Source organism: Triturus cristatus, chromosome 2_2 (genome assembly GCF_964204655.1).
Source record: "Triturus cristatus chromosome 2_2, aTriCri1.1, whole genome shotgun sequence".
Lineage (NCBI taxonomy): Eukaryota > Metazoa > Chordata > Amphibia > Caudata > Salamandridae > Triturus > Triturus cristatus.
In genome coordinates, this window is record NC_140582.1 from 538,674,160 (window position 1) to 538,690,555 (window position 16,396).

At 43.5% G+C, this 16,396-nt stretch overlaps 1 protein-coding gene across 1 annotated transcript in view; it reads left to right on the forward strand.

Moving 5' to 3' along the window:
• The window catches only part of FHDC1 (FH2 domain containing 1), a 99,049-nt gene that overhangs the window by 15,020 nt on the left and 67,633 nt on the right, over positions 1–16,396 (forward strand). Inside the window, exon 2 of the mRNA XM_085641681.1 lies at positions 6,878–7,432. Within this exon, the coding sequence (XP_085497807.1) occupies positions 6,950–7,432 (483 nt within the window). The 5' untranslated portion in view covers positions 6,878–6,949. The remainder of the gene's footprint in view (positions 1–6,877; positions 7,433–16,396) is intronic.

Genomic DNA, 16,396 nt, shown 5'->3' on the forward strand with positions numbered 1-16,396 from the left:
CGGGCCTCTGCAGGAGCAGTTCTTTCTGTCCGCGTCTTCCATGCACTGCACCACGCGCGCGTTTACAGGCGGAGGCGGGAGTTGCTCAGTTGATAACCCCTCTTCCTTCCGGACAGACCCAGGGCATATATCGGAGGCTGAAATGTTTTTCAGTGCACACCCTGCCACGTGAGAATTTTGGTGAGAGGTGTAGGTGTTGCTATCTTACATCGCATTATATGCGAGCGTGTAAAGCAGACCCCTGTAGTTCAGGGGACCTGTTACGTTTCAGGGAACCCCGGTCAGCCCATGGGCCCTGAATATTCGTGAGATACGAGTTTTGATGGTTCACGTACACGGTATGGGTACAGAATCCTCTGCCTCTGTGTGTAACTAAGTTGCCCATTCCTCATAGTTTCGTGTTTCTTTGGTGAACTGGGGCCTCATTTGGCTGACGGTAGGATCACTGGCTTGTGGGAAGGTTAGTTTAGGGCCTAGGCTCTGGAGTCAGGGTTCACACTAGTTGTTGTATGGTAGCGTGATTTACCGTCCTTGTGACCCTGTCGCGTTTCTTTACATAACCGCCCCCCCCCCCCCCCGGTTTGCTCAGCTGTTCTGGAGGGGTGGGGTGGGGGAGGGGTGCCTGTAGTAGGCATAATGAGGTCTCGTGCTGTCTGCCCGGCCTCACCGCTGTGGAGTAGAGACTCGTTTGCATTTCTCTCATCCTGAATCGAGTGCTCGGCGCTCCTTTGCGTCGAGGCTGCTAAACGAGGAGTATTTGCAAGGATCGCCCGTGTGCACTTCATGCATTTGCGTGGTGCCCTCCGTTAACCTGGAAACACAGATTTTCACAAGTGCACTCCCTCCCTAACTAGTGATAGTGAAGGACGCCAGTTTTCCTTGGCAGTATCTACTCTTGTGGATAAGGCAGTCAGGTTTAGCAGGGAGGAGAGGAGCGTCCCGCTTCTATTGATTCACTGTAACCGCTGTTGTATTTTACTTTTCGTACTCCACGAACTGGCAGTAATGTCTGGTTACTTCTTTACAGCAACGCACGATGTGGCAGAGAAACGACCAGGGGAGCTGCAGTGATGTCCTGGCACACTACGGAGTGTTTTGTTTCTGTAATTTGCAAGTTGGTCGCAAAGTCAGTTGTGGGAAGCGGGTAGAGTAACGGAAAACCGGTAGATGAATATTGACTGCTTAGGCGATGGAGATTAACGTTGTTTTGAGTAATCATTGAAAAACAAGTTGAAAATAATGATGCATTTTCCATTGTTGCCCTTGTCAGTGATGAGCTTGTGTGTGGCGAGTGGAACCGTACATTTCTGCAAACTAAAGTGGGCACGAGGCACACTCTGCAGTGGCAAGTAGTGAGTGCTCGGAGGTCAGCCGGGTGCATCTGTCGTTTCTGCCCGAAGGACCGGTAATTTGCCGCCTTGCACTTCTACGGGGTGTGAACCCCAGTTTGGGAGACTTGTGATATAGCAGGTCCCCTCTCCGCAGTGCCCTCTGTGCAAAACGTTTCTCATCCTAGTGATTTATTTGATAACCTGATGTATTCTGGGTGTTGATGAGGTTTGACTAATTGTATAGCTGCATCTGCAAGCTATGATATGTGGCACCGCCTGACTGGAATCGTAGACTTATGACGTCAAGGAGCGAGGTGCAATTTCTAGTGTCATATTCAGATAATTTGTTTGTGATGTGTTAATTACGAAGTTTTTTTTGTTGCAAACATATGCAGGCCGACTTAGATGGCAATCATTTTGTATTGTCTTTAAAGGTTTAATGGCTATTACATGTTTGTAAAAATAATTGAATAAAATACACCAGTTTGTAAGTGCCAGACCGCTTGGCTTTGACAAAGCCTGTTTGTTATAAGTATTTGCCTGATTTATAGAGAGGACACCCACCCACCCAGCTGGCTGTTAATGGGGGCGGGTGTTTGGCAGGGTGGAGATGAATGGGCCTTGTTCTCCCGGGAGGGGGGAGAGGCTGCTCCTAGATGTGATCTGGGTGGCTTGAGCTTGACCTCCCTGGGATTTGGCCTTTTTGAAGTCTGATGGGATGCTTGTCCTTGAGTAAAGAGTGGGGCAAAGGTGACATGGGGTTGTTTAGCTTGTATTTGCGGGCAACCCTTTGTATTAATGAGCTGTTAGTGTCAGGGCGCTTCTGGCCATCATCTTTTTTTAAGAGGCATTGTGGCAGGAGTAGATAGGCCGCGCACACCTGAGACTTTCCTAAGGTGTTAGTTACACCCATGATGTTCATGCTTGTTGACCTGTGAACAGCTAAGTAAAATAATCCACTACACACTTTTTTCACCCTGAGCCAGCGCGAGCCGCACTGATGAGCACACAACAGGCTGAAGATGATGATGATGATGCTGCAGTAGTGGATCATGTGCCAAGTAAAATGTATTTTAATATTTGCGGAAGGGCTTCGACCTACTGTCCTGTCATTCATGAGGGGGTCTCCGTAACCTGCGCTGTGTCTGTTCTACTTCCATTGTGATTTTAAGCATGTCCGTAAGATTCATAGTTTGCTGTGCATCTGTAGTATTTGTTTTCAGACCCTGTTCTGCCAAGAGCCTTTTATTCGAACCACGAGCATTCTCGACCCCCTACAGCTGGTGGTGACTTGGATAATATTCACTGTATAGAATATACAAAAATTAAATTTTTCTAGGGGCGCAGGGCCACTTTACTTGCTTAAAGTGGCATTCCCACCATGCGTAGTGTTTGTTCGAGTTGCAAACTCTGAAACAGTCGTTTCCATTGGCTGGATGCTTGGATGGGCTAATGCAAATGGAAATGACCGAAATCGTGGTTTAAACAGCTTTCCCTATGGACATTCGTTCACCAAAACTGTAAGAGAAGTGGAAGTAAAATCATGCAGTTTTTGAGAATTGATGACCTCAAAGGTTTGACCTTTGGAGCACCCTTGAGTGATTTAGATTTGCTTCTTAAGCAAGTAGTTGAAGGAGCTAAGCAGCTGCCCCCCCCCCTAGTTAACTTTTAATTGACGTGCATGGCTTTACCATTTATTTTTTTGAGCAAAAAAACTCTCGACTTGTGATTGCTGGAGCCATATTGTGATTTAGGATTTTTCCCAAAGCCTTGCCTTCACATACCTACTCCTCAGAATAGAGGCAAGCACGGCTAAATTCCAAGCAAGCTTGGCTATGTAAAAATCTCCTTCAGAGTAGTTTTTCATTTTAAAGTAGAATTGCTTGGAATGCACATATTGTTCTGTTAACAAAAGTTTCCAATCAGTGGCACCAAATTGATGTGATGTCCAGTCAAGGACAACGTTTTTTGCTCAGGAGGAGAAATGATGAGCTGGTGTTCTTAACATGAGGCAATTGTCAGGATTGATTCAATGTGGAAACCAGTCCAGAGCCTTGCTCTACAGTAAGATAAAACGGTGCCCACCAGCCTGATGCTCCCTATCCAGGGTTACCCAGGCCCGCATCTAGACCAAACCTATTTGACGTGGTTTTTAATTTCTTGATCGGGAAGCCAAACTTTCTATTGAATTCTGGAATGTGCTTTCATCCACTGTAGAACAATAAAATCACGATCCACTAAAATCTATGTCATAGGTCCTTATTGGATGGAAACCTCCCTTTCCCCAATTTATATGAATGTATCACATGGTATGACTAGTATAGACCTGCGAGTTGGACTGTTATTATCACATGATATTGATCATCTCGGCTTTAATCCATCCTCTGGTATTCTAGTCGGATCCTACTTAGCTGGGATATCCATTTTACAAAACAGGAGGTACAAAAACAGTATTATTAACCATTGCAAAAACCGGAGTATGCTTTTGGTTGGGAATCTTGTCGCTGAGAATAAATGGCTGCTTATGAAATTTCAGCTTTCAAAAGTCTGCATAGTAAGGGGCACTGAATGATGACCTGCCTGTGTTTGTAGCCCTCTTGGTTTGTGCTGTGGTTGTTAAAGCTTTTTTTCTGATAGACTATTGAGGCAGAAATAACATTGTTTGCTCACTAGAAATGTAGTTTATCATTTGTACTATACTGTACATTTTCAAATGCTCATTGTAGTTTAGAAAGTTTGTCAGAATATTTTCACGAAGTGTTTAACAGTGTACTAAGACAACGTTCACAGAAAAATTATTCCAGACATCGTCCCACAGTATACCGAAAGAGCTACTGATAGTCTGATCCGAAATTAAATTAAGCTTTTGGCCCATAACTCGATTGGGCATACAGTATGAACTATTATAACAAACTAAAACTGGTCGCCTGAGAGTGAAATTGAACTTCAACTTAGGCCTTGAAAAAGTGACAGGTGTTGCGAAACCCTTGTTGGCTGCTCTGGCATTGGACATATTAGCAGTGATCAGGTCTAGAGAGGAGTACCCTTTTTAAAAATTTTTAAATTATATATTGTTATTTAAACCAGTTGATTATGAATAGGTTTGCAGTTAAATTTATGATCGTACAATTTTAACTGTTGAATCACATAAAATTGACATAAAATACTGTTAAAAATAAGTATAACTAAAAAATAAGAAACTGGATTTTGGTGTATAAATTTGGATGCCTCTTACATTCTTCCGAATACTTTTATAAATTGTTAGGGGGGGCAACTACCTCCTTTGAGAGCACCAGTGCACTGGACACAAAAAACAGACAAATGTTTTGTTAAACTGATGAAGAAAAGGTACCCAGAAAGATTAATAATTTGTTCCTTTGTCACCAGTTACGAGTGAATATTTTCCTGTTTTGAATTTGTTTAATTCTGGTACTAATCAGAATTTCGTTTAGTTTTCAGAGGATGTGTTTGATATGGAGACTGGATGCGGACATTTTTATTCACTTGCCACATTGTAGCGTGTGAAACCCTGATCCAGATTTTGTCTTTAGGTCTGTTCGTAAGACTGATAAATTGCTCAAGTGAAGGCCCACCCCAAGGATCAAGAATTCACCAAACACAATCTTTTAATGACCAAGGGTGCATTATATCAGAGAACAAACCTTTGGTCTGTTTCGCTGAGGTATGTTTCAGGTTACTGAGACTTGCAAGGCCTTGTAACTTTCGTAGACACACAAAAATTATGGGAATCCTTGAAGAGAAATTATTAGTTTTATTTTCAGACCTCTAGCACTGCCCAGGTGTTCAACATAATGCCACAAAACATGGTGTAGTAATACCTGGTGGTAGACTTGTGTCTTCAGATCCAGTCGGATTGGGGCTGCCTGTACCAATTGTAGGTTTAAAGTGTTGTCCTGGAGGGGGGATTGTGCTGCATGTTTGTGACCTTCAATCAACTGCTGTCCAGTTTAAGCCCCCTAAAAGCCCACATCGGAATTACCACTCGCAGCAGGGGAAGAATGCAGGAGGTAACAAAACCACTTCTTAGATTGGGCAGTTGTAACATTAGTGATTTTTAAAACAACTGATTGGGTGGCTATACCTGAAATTGATATACAATTTGCTGATAGGCACAAGTTGGCTATTTAATGTTTGCTATTACTCCCAAATTTCTTATCGCCTTTAAAATCTGCACCGCAGTGGCTTTAGAGAAGTATTGTGTTCAGCCTACAAGTCAAGAGTGTACAGCTTAAGCCACGTGCAGAGTGTGCGTAGATTAGGTTGCAGCCCTTTCTTTATAATGTACCTGGTGCTGGTTTGTAACTCGAAATGTTGGGGGGGGTGGGGGTAAAGGTGGTTGGCTGTAGTGGATTGAATCCTACCTTCAAGTGCAGACTATAGTCTGGTTGTAAACTCGGGCAACACGCGATTTTAAAATGTTTCTTCTCTGTTGTGGCTGCCTCAAACAACGACAGTTGAGATTTTTGTTGCAGAGACGATACCCCCGAGTGTGGCCAGGCTGCGTCCACCCTGCCTGGTTTCAGACGTGGGAAGTGCCGATGATGTGAAAAGTGAGCACCAGTTGTGGTTTCCACACACAGTGAGTTGTGTGTTCTGGGAATCCAAGTCAAAGTGCAAATCCCGATTCAATCGGTGAAAGCTCACTATTGTCCTTGAATTGTTCTTTACTACTTTATTCGAACTGTGAGAGGTGCTGTGGAGCAGTAGAGATGGGTACTTAGGCTTCTAGCTGTCCAGAGTGTAGATATGTTGCGTATTTGTAATAGTTGTATGTTGGCATCTATCGTTTTTAATAAAGATGGCCGGTATGTCCGTAAGCAGGCTACCGAAGTGGTGGGGCGTGGTTGTAGGCCCAGTCTGTCCTGTCATGTGATGCTCATTGGTGAACAGTCCTGCCAGAAGGATTTTGACCAGCACTCCTGGGTGTTGTGATGTTGAGGATGCTTTTGCAGCCTTGGAAATTAGGGCTGTCTGCCTCTCTCCCTCTTGGCTCCTCTCTTGGGCCCTCTTGGCTGGTGCTTTAGAGTGAGGTATACAACATTGCCCTTTATTTCCGAGCACCCCACGGACTGACCCTTCTCTCTCCAGCTCCAGTGTTTTCCTGCTTAACATAATATCCATAGAGGTGCGATGGATATTGAATGCCCCATCCCTCCCAATATGCACCAGTCTTGCAGTATCCGAAAGCTGTCCAAAAAGGACAGTGAAATATATCATTCAAGTCTAATCCCCCACATGCAGTGGGCAAGCAAATCCTCGAATGTGTTTGCATATGAACTTGTCAGAAGCGTGCTGTAGTCATCTTGTGCGGTGACGCTATGCTTTTTGTGGTGTAGCGTTCCTGCATTAATGACTGACTACTCTGCATCACCTTTGTGAAAGGAGCATCATGGTAAGCTGTTAGTTCTCTTGGCTGCAGAACTCTGAAAGCACCCACTGAATGTGAGGTCCGTAACATAATGCTGTTTGTTGTAATGTACAAAGCACCACATCCCCCTCTAATTGCCTTTTGTCTTCTGTTGCAGGTGCAGAGATGGGCCTGCACATTTCTGCCTCTCATCGGATGAGACGCTGAAACACCATCACTTTTCTGTTCTATGGTTCTCAACGAGAGCATCTCCCCCTTCCAAGAGGGCAGGAAAATGCATGTTATGAACTGCGTCTCTCTCGCTAATGAAAAAGAAAATGGGGATATTTCTGTCAGTGCTGAATTAATGATTGGGACAACGTTGCCTCCACCGCCACCACCTCCGCCATGTCCTTTTCCAGCTACAGGCTTTCCCCCACCGCCGCCGCCACCTCCCCCTCCACCAGGACCTCCGCCTCCACCATCGTTTCTCCCCAATGGCTCGAACAGTCTTTCCAAACACAAGAGGCTACGCAGTTTTTTCTGGAAAACTATTCCCGAGGAGCAGGTTCGTGGCAAGATGAACATCTGGACCATGGCTGCAAGGCAGCATCAGTACCAAATTGATACAAAGACTATTGAGGAACTCTTTGGACAGCAAGAAGTGGTAAAGACTGCAATTGTGACGAAAACCAGAAGTCCAAGGTCTTTATTTAGAGAAGCCAAAGAGGAGGTAGGAGCTGATCTAAAATATATCCAATGCAAGTATTTCTTCCTAGTGCCTTGACAATGTAGATAGCAACAACAGCCAAGTGATGGGCGGAATGCTTGAATTCATCTCAGCCACTGTGCACACTGTCCCTGGAACCAAGCTATAACCAGCGGATGAGCCCATAACCAGGACCAAAAAGGTCCTGCGTTGCCTGTGTTCCGGTTCAGGAAGGACCTGGCTTAGCGGTTCCGGCTGGACTGTTCCTATTGGGTCAGGGTCAAGACTAATTTGCATATAGCTGGGTCCAAACTGAGGTGGCATGGTGTACAAAATAATGATGGCTTGGGATGCGTCCCGAGTAATTAAAAGTGGCTGAGATTAATTCATGCAGTCCGTCCATCAGTTTTTGTATACTTTTTACAATTTAGGTGACATTAAAGCTTTAAAATAAGATGCAGCTGGAATATTTTCTTTTTTTCTCAGCCTTTGCTGGGATCCCTGCTAGTTGCACATTTTCTTCCAGCTGCTGCTGGTCCTAAACGTCACTATAAGGTAGACACATTTTGTGATGTGCGTATTGCTTTTTGTACATATTCAATGTACATTGTAGACCAATGTCGTATGTTTCCAATGATTAGAACTGATGCAGGAGTCTATTATAAACTAGAAAGAAGATAGGATTATAATAGATGCTTACACGCAGGTCAGATGTTGTTGTGGGTCCGGGGTCAACCACATTAATGGGGCCCTCCGTAGGTTGAACATTTTCTAAGTTAAACAAAAAAAGCATCTTGCAGGTTATGAGGAAACAAAGCAAAGCCAGCTTTTGGTGATATCTCGTGGTGTTAGATGCCTCCTCAAAAATAAAAATAAACAGTGGAGGCTATAAATAAATGTTGCTGAATGAGTGCAGGGCCCTTAAAGGTGTGGGCTGGATAATGTACCCTCTGCTTACACCTCCTAGGGCCCTGGATCCTTGTCCTCTGTGGAGAGTTTTTTTTTTTTAGGTGAACATATTCTTGCAACAGGTTTCCGAACTGGAGTTTGGTAATGAGTCTTTGACTGGGATTGGAATGAGTATCTGGAGAAAGGAAATTGAACTGGATAGAGGAGGTGAAGGTAGTTACGTTTTTGGTCTGGAAGGTATTGGTTTGCTTGGTATTTTTATTTATATATTTCTAATGCTATAGTGAACAAGTGCTGCTAGGTGGACTTTTTTTTTAAGCTCCTGCGTACAGACCCCATTTAGCTGTATAACACTAGTTGGCTTTCTTGTCACTCTATTTTGCTTGCTTGCTTATTCCATGACGTCCCTTCCGCTGTTGAGTTTATCCCTCACCTGGAATCAACTTGTATCCTTCCACTGCTCACTTTAAGGAAACTATTTTTTTCTTTCTTTCACACGTGGTTTTATTTTGCTCTCCCTTGTGTGCTGCACCCCCCCCCCACATTACCTCCACTTTCTTTGTTGTTCCTACTTTCCACCACCCCAGCTCACTATTTGCTTCCCACATCATGCCTTTTTATTTTTTATTTTCATGCCACACCTCAAGCTCTTCCTTGTTCCCCTTCTGACTCCCTGTTGCTCCCCTCATGTTTACTTTTCCCCTACCTGTTCTCCTATCCACCCATTGCTCCCAAACCCCTCCCATCATAATCTTTAAGTAAGAGACCTGCAACGGCCATTTACTTCCAGGCCACTTGGTTTTAAACGTGCTTTTTCATCCGTTCAAATTTTTATTTACTGCGTCAAGCGGTGCCTGCCATCTTGGGATTATAAAAGCGTGAAAAAAAATTACAAATGGCTGCTCTGCCATGCCATATGAACATGCACAAGCATGCTGGGCTGCCATAGCGTCGTGTCGAGTATGCACGTGAGCACAACGCTATGCTCTTTCATTTGTTTTTTTTATATAATGTTTTACAGCATCAGCAAAACACTTTGCCTTAAAAAGGATAGAATTGCCTCTTCCAATGCTTGTTCCTTCAGGCACTGGGTTAATCAACTAAACCTACTCATCTCGCTATGCAAACTCATGCAATTATATGTTCTAATTGTAATGGACACTCTTTTGATGTAGTAATTGCATGTCTGCTCATACATAGAGCATCTTTCAGATCTAACTTGAGTTTTTGTACATGGTGGAAGTGAGTCGGGCACGCCGGCTTGCTTTTGTCTGGACTGGCTTCCTTTTTGGTCAATACATATAGGCTTCATGTTACTTTTGTGAGCTTTAAATCTTCATGAACTTCAGCTGAATGCAGAGTTCCGAAGACACACTATGTTCACTTCTCCTGGCTTACTGTATTCCTTTGGAAACTTTGTATGTATATGAAGAACAAAAAAGCATTCGCTGTGCAAGTGGTAGTAGCATGGATTCAGCTTACCGTTGAGATGTGTTCACCCAACAGGAAATGTCAAAGGTCAAACGCCCACACTGCATCCTTCTTGGCATACAGGTTCTTCCTAATTCTTGGTTAATTGGTTTTAGAGGATCAAAGCAGGTATGTAAGAAATACTTTGGGTCCACTTGAAACGCTAAGGTAATTGGTTTTCCTGCCTTAACATTGGGTGTTTAATTTGGGAAACAGTATATCATTTCAGACACAAGTATAATTGGTTCGTAAATTAAAATATTCTGTTGCCACACTCCCTAATGATTTGTTTTAGACTCTACAAATCGTTTGAAAAGCAGGCCTGTTTTTGTTTTTAAGGTTTTCATAGCGGGTTTCTTCTCTCAGCATTACTTCTCGCATTTGTGCCATTTTGCTTTGGAAGCCTCCAAAACGATGTAGAAACTATTCCCAAAGGCTAGTTGTGCAAAACAATACAACCCCCCATTTCTTTGGAATGACTGCAAATACGATCAAAGATCCAAGATTTTCTTTCCTTGGAGTTTGCATTTTGCATTGATCGCAGGTTCTCAAAGTTACCAGCAATAGTAGTTACGATGTAGTTTGTGTCCTACTGTATAACCTAACGAGAAGTTAGGAGACACACTTTCCTGAATGACTTCAAAGGAAGGTGCAACACAAGAATAAAACAAAAGAAATGAAGCAGCAGCCTTGATCTTGCGGTGACCGAATCATCTCAGTGAATGGATTTAGATCTGCCTTTGGAATTATTTGCATGACCCTTACTCCCTTTGAAGACTAACCAGTCTCCTAGACAACCTGATGGTTATGAATTGCTCACATGGGTGACCATTATTTGAAGTCTACCTGAAATACTTCCTGAAGTACAACTGAAGTTATCGCTTTCTCTACATCTTTCCCTGGATCTGTGCTAGAGAAAGAGTGTCCCAGATGGGCTGCAGTGATGCTATGGTGCAGGACCCCTGCCAAAATGTTAGGTTTGTTTTAATTCCATAGAGGAGATAATTAAATCGTCCAATATAATCTTTGACATGAAAAAGGTGTCCACAGAAACAACACTTTAAAAGATGCACAAATCCAGGCCAACTGGGCCATTTATCACCAGAGCAGGATGCATGTTAACATATTGTACTCTGAAACGTACAAGCAGTAATATAAAACCACATTTAATGTATCCTTACTGAGCTGAAGTAGTGTTGGGATGTATGAATATGCACGCTGCCTCGGAAGGAAGTGCACATCTGTAACTCTGGATAATCTGCGGGGTTTACAAAGACTGTGAAAAGCATTAAATTGACAACCGGACAGTTGGGAACGTTTACAAAGCACCCACCTCTTTTTAGTGTAGAGTGTTTGTATTTGTCCTTCACTATGGAGCAGTGTGGTGGTTTAGGAATATGCACCAAAGAATACTGCTTATTTTATGGAAAATGGGGATATCTGCAACAGGACTATTCTGTTGTCGGTTTAAACTTCCTTTTTAACTGAGATCTAAAAGTGGGCCAAAATAGGGCTATACAAATGTGTCCAGATAAGTGTAAAATCTAGGTTAGTCCCAAAATGGAAGTGTGCAATCGAGCACCGTGCCAGTATGCCCGCATGCATTTTTAGATTGAAAAATTAGTCTTGATTCGTATTTCTCCATTGGCCCTGTTTAATCAAGCCACGTCATACTAACAACTCTTACATGTAATCTTTTGCTGCTCCGGTACAGTGAGAGTTGGGTGCCACTCAGCCCCTCTCGTGGCATTTCTTTGAGGTCTTCCCAGTTGAGATCAGTCGAACCCCGAGACCCTGGCCTCATCGGCAGCTGGGCGCCCTATGCAAGGATTGCTGCGGTTTCTTCTGCTTTGACTCTCTTCCATTCATGTTTAAAACTGGTGGTCCCCAATAGTGTGAATGTCATCCTGATTCTGGTGGGGGTCAGCTGCTTTTCTTATCGGTTTGAGTGTTGGCCGTGATTGCTGTGTGAAATCCACCAGGAGCACTGCAGGACACAAGGAAGAGGGGATTTACTGAATTTAAGATATCAGAAGCGCGTGAAACCGGCTAGCATGTGGGTGACAGTACTGTATTAATCCTGCCATGGTATAATTATCATGAATGCTGCAAAGGGTCTCAACTCTTCGGAGACATTTTAAGGGTTTTGGGGCCCGGGCTGAACATATTTTGGGGGCTACTGTTTGGAACAGCCCTGAATTTATTTAAGATATGAGGTTTGGGGCATTACATAGAAAACCTGTTCTCTGTGTTGATCATTGTATAGACAATATTTTTTTCGGAAGGTAACAGTAAAAAACAAGCATTTACAATGCAATGGTCTCGGCATTGTTAAAGTTAGAGCTATTGGCATTGCTCATGACATTATTTTTGTTTATGTTTTTGTTTCTAAAACATTTAAAGAAACGGCTTTGTTATTTACAATGTCAATAGCTTAATCTCTCTCAAGAGTGTGCTTTTCATGGCTTAAGCAAATAAGGGTAGCTTTAAAACATGTGAACTACAATGCTATGCTTCACTCAGCATGTTACCTGACCAGCATTTACGTGTCTCTTTATGAGTTTTCTGCTTTTGCATCCTGGCCTGTCAACTCTGTTGGCGCTCCTTCCAACATCTGCAGCCACCTAATTTCACAAATAGAGGCCTGTACCACTGAAGTAAAGGTTAACTACTTAAATGGAGGATTGTTTTTTCAAACTAGCATAGTGCATCCATTAAGCCCTAAATATATATAAAATTATTTTATTAACGTATGTTGCCAACATGCCTTTGTATTCTCATACATTGCAGGCCCATTTTGGTTGCTGGCTACATCTGTGCAGTTCACCCATTTCGTGTGCATGCGTTACAAGAAAGGATTAACTATCTCGCTCTTTACTCGCTGGAGTCTTTCATTCTTTCTCAATCGAAGTAGCAATCTGGATTTGCCGTTGTAGGCTCATAAATTCTAAATACAGTTTTTAGAAAGTACCAAAAGGTAGAATTAAGCAACAAAAAGTAATAAACAAATGTCATCTTCTTAATTGTCTTATTAGGCCCTACCATGGAGAGACTTACTGTTTATATCCCATTTAGATGCACAAACATATTTAATGTTTTTCACTCCCACAATACGAATATTTTTTTGCTCCATTTTGTTTATTGTTATTGACTAGTGGAAGAAGGGTGTACAATGTTCCTACTTTTTAAGTAGTGTATACCGCAAATCTGTAATACAGAACGGCAGAAACCAAGACCTTAGAAACGCGTTACTAAATGGGGAAGCTTGTAGCTAAACAATTTCAAGTTTGCCTTGGGCACTCGCAGACAACGCGATAAAGGCGGAAACGCGCAAATATTTAGAGTGCACTAAAGCACTGCGTCCTCTGTGGCAAGCAGAACCAAAACAACCACCACAAAAGGGGTTACATTTATCAATCGCAAAAAATGTACTTTATAAGGAAAGGTCTCCCGTAAAAAGAGTGCAAATTAATTGTTATGCAAAGACGAAATATACCACCATGTTTAAAGACAATGTGTTTCTTCAATACCACAATGGGCAACCTATTTGCCATATTATTAAGCAAAAAAAGAAATGTCATTTGAGTCAGAAATTAGGGCAGCGAGCATTTCTAAAAAACTGTATTATGCATCGGAAAGGGAAAGGCTCCAAGAGTTGTGGGTGGCATTTTTGCACAAGTCGTACCTCCACTGGATCTACCAGTGTAAACCTCTGACCTTGTGGGTCATACGCCAAAGCAATGGTTTCCCTGCACTTTTGAGGGCAGGCGAACCTCACTGACTTTTCATGCTCATGTCCAATATGTCATGCATGGAGGACATGGACTAGGAAAATATACAAAGCCCACGTGCACAGGATAGGGAGCGGATACCCTGCAGATCAGGGGTCACTTGTTTTTTGTTTCAATAACAAAAAATGCTCCTACTTCGGGAGTTTGTTTTATCAACACAATAAATTATACCAATCAGCTCTTTACACTTGGGCCCACATGCAAACTTGAGGTGATGAGAGCGAACTCGCAGACAGTGCCTACATTAAACCTGTGGTTCCCAGTGCTCGGCACCGTCACTTAATTGTACGCACTTGTGGCAGTCTGCCACCTGGTGCCGGTATCTGTGTAATTTAAAGATGAGCACAGCAGGTATTTGTTGATTCAATATACATTAAAATGTTAATACCTGCCTCCCAGGTCAGGTTTTTAGGTTAGGGGTCCTGGAATTGTCTGAATTGTTACATATGTAGGAGTGAGACAATTAGGAGTTGTTAGTTTCGTCATTGGCAGCGATGGGAGGGGCAGTGTGTGGTGCCAGCTGCAGTGGCCTCCTGGCGAGAGCCCTGGCACTTCTTGTTTTACTAATGAAGCACCGTTGATAGCTCAATGCCCATCAGTTAATATGTGTGTGGGCACACATCGATCGCCCACTGTACATGCCATAACTATTATGTATGATAACATGTTTTATTCAAATCAAAATGCAAAAAAAGGAACAACAAAGTGGCCAATAATAGGTTGCTTTACTTTAAAGGACTTGAGGAATAAAGGCAGGGGCTAGTGGCAGTACCATGAGTATAAAGAATTACAAAAGAAAAATCTGTTTTAATGATCCAAATACTGTTCTATCTCAGTAACAAAAACGTGGTTACTTTAAATGATGATCTTTTGCAGGCGAGTCACACTACACCAAGGCTGAAAGCAAACTAAAGCATGTTCCAATCCTTGATGATTTACAAAAATAAATAGACAAAAGTGACTTATTCCAACGTGCTGAACACACTTAATAAAATAAAAAGGCATTGTTAAAGCTGCAGTGCCCTCATCAATGAAAAAAAATATTGGCTAACTGTAAAAATATTTTGTTGGTCTCAAAAAGCACACATTGTCATGGTAGTCGCCAGTACTTTGTGTCCGATTTGCTCCTTGCAAAAGGGAGGAGTGCGGTCCCTTACACTGAAGTTATCCAATGGCTTTAGTGGGCTGGCGCATTGCGCCGTGCTGTATGCTGTAGTGGGCAGAAGAAATGTGAATGACACAATAACAGACCAATGGGGCAGAACGAAAGAAAATAAGCATATAATATATTTCATATTTGTAGAATTAAAAGGTCCTGGCTAATTGCAGGCTAAAAAAGCTTACATCGTAAGCCGTACTAACCATATGAGTGCTTAACTAAGCTACAGTAACTAACTGTGGTAGGACTAACGTTCCAGGCACTTGCAATTGTTGAATTGGTCACAGAAGCATCTCTGCTCATGGGCAAATCGGGAATGTTGACCGGACCTGAATAGGTGAAGACGATAGACGTGTCGGAATAGGAAGGAGGACACTGCTGAACTCGACGAGTCAGATCAACAAATAAATCGGGATCACAAGAATTCCCAAAACAAATACTCAACTTCACGCAAAGCACAAACACATTTTAAATCACTGCAGTGGGTTGTGAGCAGCAACAAAGCCACTGCCTTTCAAAAGTCGGATTTCAGTCTACATCTGCACTGCCTTTCAAAAGTTGGACTTCAGTCTACATCTCCCATCAAGTAAGCAGACCAGGCAGAGAGGTATGCAACATGTGATTTATACAGTATATCGGAAGCACGCCGGATCCTAGGCACTTGTGTAACTTTGAAGGATCAGGTATTGCGGGTCCTGCATTGAAGTGAATGACACTTCAGATTTTCCCTTCCTTCCCTTGTGCCACTGACAGTGATGTAACTAATATCCACATAACCACACACGCATATTTCTACATTAAAAAATCCTCCTCCAATCCGGGCTCCCACGATGACGTGCCGTATAATCCTGCCGCCTTCTCCTCATTGTGCACCGCCCCAGGCCTACGGTCCTGTGTTGCAGTCCACCCCTCTGTCTATGATGGCAGGGTAGTACTGCTCGCCACCTCCCCCTCCCCCCTTGTGGTGTCGATATGTACATTGGGGCCTCTGTCCCGGTATGCCTGATACCCTCTTCCCTCAAGGAAGGCGGGGCCTTCTCGCCCACAGGGAGTGGGAACTAGTAACTCTCCCTCCCAGCACCGGGCTCCCCCTTAGCGTCCCGCGCTCTTTCGCACTCACCGTGGTGTGTCTGAGCGGCGGCGGTAGCACGGGCTCTCCCGGGCCTCTCTGCATGGGCTGCCAGGACCCCGGCGGCAGAGATAGGGCTGCCCGCAGCGGCGCCTGATTCGAAGAAGCACAAAGGAGGGGTCACGGAAGGAGGCAGGGGGGGGTGAGATAAATCATACAAAAAATAACCGGGGCGACGGTTAGACACACAAAACGAAGGGGGAGGGATAAACAACTTAGGGATATTAACTGGATGGTGGTCCCAAGGGAGGCAGCAAGGGGGAGGAGTCGGCGGGTATGGGAGGAAATGTTGACTATAGAGTGCATCCAAGCACAATAGTGGAAGGGAGGAGCAAGTACGTAAGGAAGGAGTCTTTGGGAGCAATACTAAAAGGAAGGCGGGGAGAACGGAGCACAGAATGAAGCCAAATAATCGGGCCAAAGCGGGCGGCGAGTCTAACAAACTGAAATGCTATTGGTAATAGGGGAGGACAGGGACCATTGAAAGTAACAGGAGCTAACAGGGATGATGGGGAAGTCCGCACTGATCA